Raw genomic sequence first — 3,849 nt, 5'->3', positions numbered from 1 at the left:
GTCTCCTCCTCCAGACACTAGGGGACCCTGTAGTGTCCTCCAGACACCAGGAGGCCCTGTAGTCTCCTCCAGACACTAGGGGGCCCTGTAGTCTCCTCCTCCACACACTAGGGGACCCTGTAGTGTCCTCCTCCAGACACTAGACCAGGATTGAGTCTCCATAGAGAGGTTTCTGGTCTCATGTGGTCTAGATGTGACCAGGATTGAGTCTCTCTAAAGAGGTTTCTGGTCTCATGTGGTCTAGATGTGACCAGGATTGAGTCTCTATAAAGAGGTTTCTGGTCTCATGTGGTCTAGATGGGGAAAGAACTGCGAAATCACGCTTTGTTTGTCCATTTTAAACAAAATAAAGGTTTCATTCATCTCAAACTGGGTTTAAAACAATCTGTACGGTCTGTGTTGGTCCAGTCCAGGTTTATTAAGTCTAAATATGGTGGTATGTGATCAAGACCTGGTCCTATGTGGTCTACATTTTTTTAAAGCAGTAAAAATCCCCTTTTCTCTTTTTTGAGTTATATTTTAAAAACAAGATAATTAAACATTTAAACATTTCTGCAAGACTGGTTTCTTTCATTAAAATACACTTTTCTTCATCAACATTTAAATGTTTCTCTCTTTTATTTCCCTCCTGAACAGTTTACAGGTAAATACTGTAGAAGAGTTTTATTGCTCTACATAGAACACATGAAACAGCTCTGATGTGGGTGAAGACTGATTTATTTTTCACGCACAAAGTGAAGAACTTTTAGTAGAAGGTGTTTGGTCTCTTGGTGGTGAAGCGAGGTTTGTGCTGGCGACGAAGGACCCTGTGAGGAAGAGGGAACTTGATCTTGGAGTCCTGCAGGAGGAATCAGAGAAGAAGAAACGTTCAGCATCAGAGAAGAAGAAGCGGTGGTTTAAAGGGAACAGGAGAAGAAGAAGACTCACGTGGAACTGCTTGATGGCAGGTCTGCGACACTTGTTGGCGGCGATGATCTGGACCTTCATGATCTGGATGGAGTGAGCGCGAGCACGATGGCGAGCTCCCATATCACGGTCTAATGGACACGAGAGAGACGAGTCAGCACATTAAACTCTCAACACCAGGACTAAATGATGAGAACCTCAAAGCAGGAGAGACAGAGCGAGCGAGAGAGAGACAGAGTGTGTGTATATACACGTGTGTGTGTGTGTGTGTGCACTCACAGCACTGAGTGACAGCTCCAGAGGTGGTCAGGTCTCGGTACTCTCGGTACATGTTGTGGGTTCCACTACGAGAGTCGTAACGCAGCCAGATCCCAAAGTTCTTCACCTTCAGAGGGGTTTTCTCGTGAACCTGAACGCATCACAACAACACGTCAGTCGCGTCACATTAACACACAGACCTGTAACATCTAATAACGCAGGTACAACATGCACGTCTTTTGTTACGACTCCTCTCAGAGCACGTCTGAGTGAGTGAACAGGTCGTTGTTTAAGCCGAGTTATACGTCTCTGTATAAAATGAGGCGTTCAAAGACCATCTGTTGACCCTTGATTTCACTTTCAAAGGCACTGCAGCGTCAGAAAGGCGACAAGGATCAGTTTTCTGTTCGCACGCCAGACAAAACCACACCAGGGACACGGTGGGGCCTTTGGGTTTGGGTGCACGAGATGTTTTCATGAGTAAAGAATCTATAAACTCCTTTAAAGAGTGATTTGTTTAGTTTTAACAGCACGTTTAGCTTTATGTGACGTTTGGTGACTCTAAAGGTGTATAACTGTTTAAATATGTTTGTTTAGACTACAGAGACAAACTGAACACTGGTAGAATGTATTTAAAGCTAAACGTTGAAACATTTTTGTTGATAGCAGATCTTTGCCAACGTGGTGTTGTGTTCAGGGACCTACCAGGCCGCAGTAGACTGTCTCTCCAGAGGCCTTCTTCATCTTCCTCAGCTGGGAGACGAAGTACCAGAAGCGGGACTTGGCCACCACATGGTTTGGGGCGAAGATCCTCATGCGGTACAGAGGGGGGGCCGGGTTCTTGGCAGAGGGCAGCAAACGCCCAACGACTTTGTACTCCCTAAGCTGTGACATCAGAGGAGAGTTAGGATACGAGGGAACCGCGGGAAAAAACGACGTACATTCTGAGGTGTTCAAAGACCATCTGTTGACCCTTGATTTCACTTTCAAAGGCACCGCAGCGTCAGAAAGGCGACAAGGATCAGTTTTCTGTTCGCACGCCAGACAAAACCACACCAGGGACACGGTGTGGCCTTTGGGTTTGGGTGCATGAGAGGATGAACTGGAGAAATTAAACCTAGTTTAGATTCAGTCCAGACTTTAAGCGTTACAAATATGTTTTCATGAGCATTAAATGTGTTTTTATATTGGATTCAGACTCTTAACTATAATTTAACGAGATGTTTCGTTAAGTATGCAACTTTTCTATTGATTCGTTCTTAACGAACTTAGACAATATAATTTGATCTAACTTCTGGCACAGCGCAACGTCCTTTTCATTACGTTTTCATTTTTGCACACCGCTTATGATTAAAAGGGACGTTTGTTTATATACTGTTCTTCCTTCCTCTAGGGAATAAATAATGTCTTCCTCTATATCTCTTAACTTATTCATGTTACGGTGTAAACGTGTTCTCACTCCATGTACTTTACATTTCTGCCCTTAGTGACTTTAGTTCAAATTAGAACAGGTGTTGATATTTGTTACGTTTTATAGCTTAAAGTTGATGTATCTTCATGCATAAATCACTGTCTGTGCGCTGTGGCCATGTTGGTTAGAGAAGAGCACGATTGTTTATAGGGAAGTTATCCAAAACAACAACTTTATCATTACGCGAAATATATATATATTTTAAATCGGTTTAATTATAAGTGTTGTAAAAACTCACATCACATGTTTAAAGCCACTTAAAATATTGTTAACTATGAATCATTTGAGGTAAAGTTAGCTTGTTAGCATATATTCTGTCCAAAACTAGTATGTCAGCTGTCAAGCTAGCCTAGCAGTAGACAGTGGGGGAGATTTTAACTTTATATCTTCTTGAATACACTAAATATATTTAGAGACACCTCACAGGACACTGGCAGACTCTTTAGCACCACGTTAGCAGCTAGCGTTAGCTCCAGAAGAAGCTAACGCTAGCTGCTGACGCTCAGGATAAATATCTATTTAACGCAAATACCTACTGAAGTTGAGCACTTTATAAAATCAGGTTTTAACTCTTCTATGGTTATGGAACACGTGTAAACGGCTCTTAATGCCGTCACATTTGAAGCCACGTGGTACGGGAGGCCGCCATGTTGTAGTGGCAGAAATACACCGGGGACAATATAAACAGTCAAAATATCACCTTTAAATGTGAGAATTTTTCAAAAGTTAAAACATATATTAGACAAACATAACGTTGTAAAGCGATATCTTTTCATTCGGTCCGTGTGTTGGTGGCAGATATCGGTAAATAACGAGTTTTACATACTGTGCCGGACGCCTTCATGGTGTCTCTCGCTCACTGCCAACAGTCAAAGAGGAAGCTGGAGGGCGGAGGCTCGCGACGTCTAATGGACGGAGCGGCGGGAGGAGGAGGGACATCCGGGGACTTCAGGGAACTTCAGGGGCGGCTTCTACCGTAACTGAAGATGGCTTCATATACGAATATACTGGAAAATGTGTTTTTAATGTATTATATGAACATTTTTATTTTATTTAACAAAGTTTGTATGAATGTGCTTAAGTAAAAAATGCTAATATATATATATATTCATCTTTAATTGGAATTAGTTCTGTTTATGTGTATCATTGTGTTCTTAACTTAAATTCATGATTAAAAATATTGTAAGACTTTTTTAGTAGAAAATACAACAGCA

General features: G+C 42.0%; 1 protein-coding gene and 2 non-coding genes across 3 annotated transcripts; all 3 read right to left on the bottom strand.

The window, feature by feature from the left end:
• Positions 1-696: 696 nt before the first annotated feature.
• On the bottom strand, positions 697-3,545 carry rpl18a (ribosomal protein L18a). Its single transcript, XM_031840382.1, has 5 exons — positions 3,462-3,545; positions 1,870-2,049; positions 1,186-1,315; positions 928-1,037; positions 697-838 (listed from the first exon to the last, which is right to left on the bottom strand). The coding sequence occupies exons 1-5, from the start codon at positions 3,477-3,479 to the stop codon at positions 746-748; spliced, it is 531 nt and encodes a 176-aa protein (XP_031696242.1). The 5' UTR covers positions 3,480-3,545; the 3' UTR covers positions 697-745.
• LOC116378494 (small nucleolar RNA SNORA68) lies at positions 1,501-1,630 on the bottom strand. Its single transcript, XR_004212305.1, has one exon. It is a non-coding gene; the product is annotated as a small nucleolar RNA SNORA68 (small nucleolar RNA).
• On the bottom strand, positions 2,127-2,256 carry LOC116378493 (small nucleolar RNA SNORA68). Its single transcript, XR_004212304.1, has one exon. It is a non-coding gene; the product is annotated as a small nucleolar RNA SNORA68 (small nucleolar RNA).
• Positions 3,546-3,849: the final 304 nt, after the last annotated feature.

This window comes from Anarrhichthys ocellatus, unplaced genomic scaffold (assembly GCF_004355925.1).
Source record: "Anarrhichthys ocellatus isolate YVR2014 unplaced genomic scaffold, GSC_Weel_1.0 scaffold2686, whole genome shotgun sequence".
Lineage (NCBI taxonomy): Eukaryota > Metazoa > Chordata > Actinopteri > Perciformes > Anarhichadidae > Anarrhichthys > Anarrhichthys ocellatus.
This window is presented reverse-complemented; position numbering and strand designations above follow the sequence as displayed.

Bases quoted from the DNA above. Each gene is read 5' to 3' on its own strand.
- rpl18a (XM_031840382.1), bottom strand. The intron at 1,316-1,869 runs GTAGGTCCCTGA...TGATGCGTTCAG, and splicing joins AGACAGTCTACTGCGGCCTG to GTTCACGAGAAAACCCCTCT. The intron at 1,038-1,185 runs GTGAGTGCACAC...CGTGTCCATTAG, and splicing joins TGGAGCTGTCACTCAGTGCT to ACCGTGATATGGGAGCTCGC.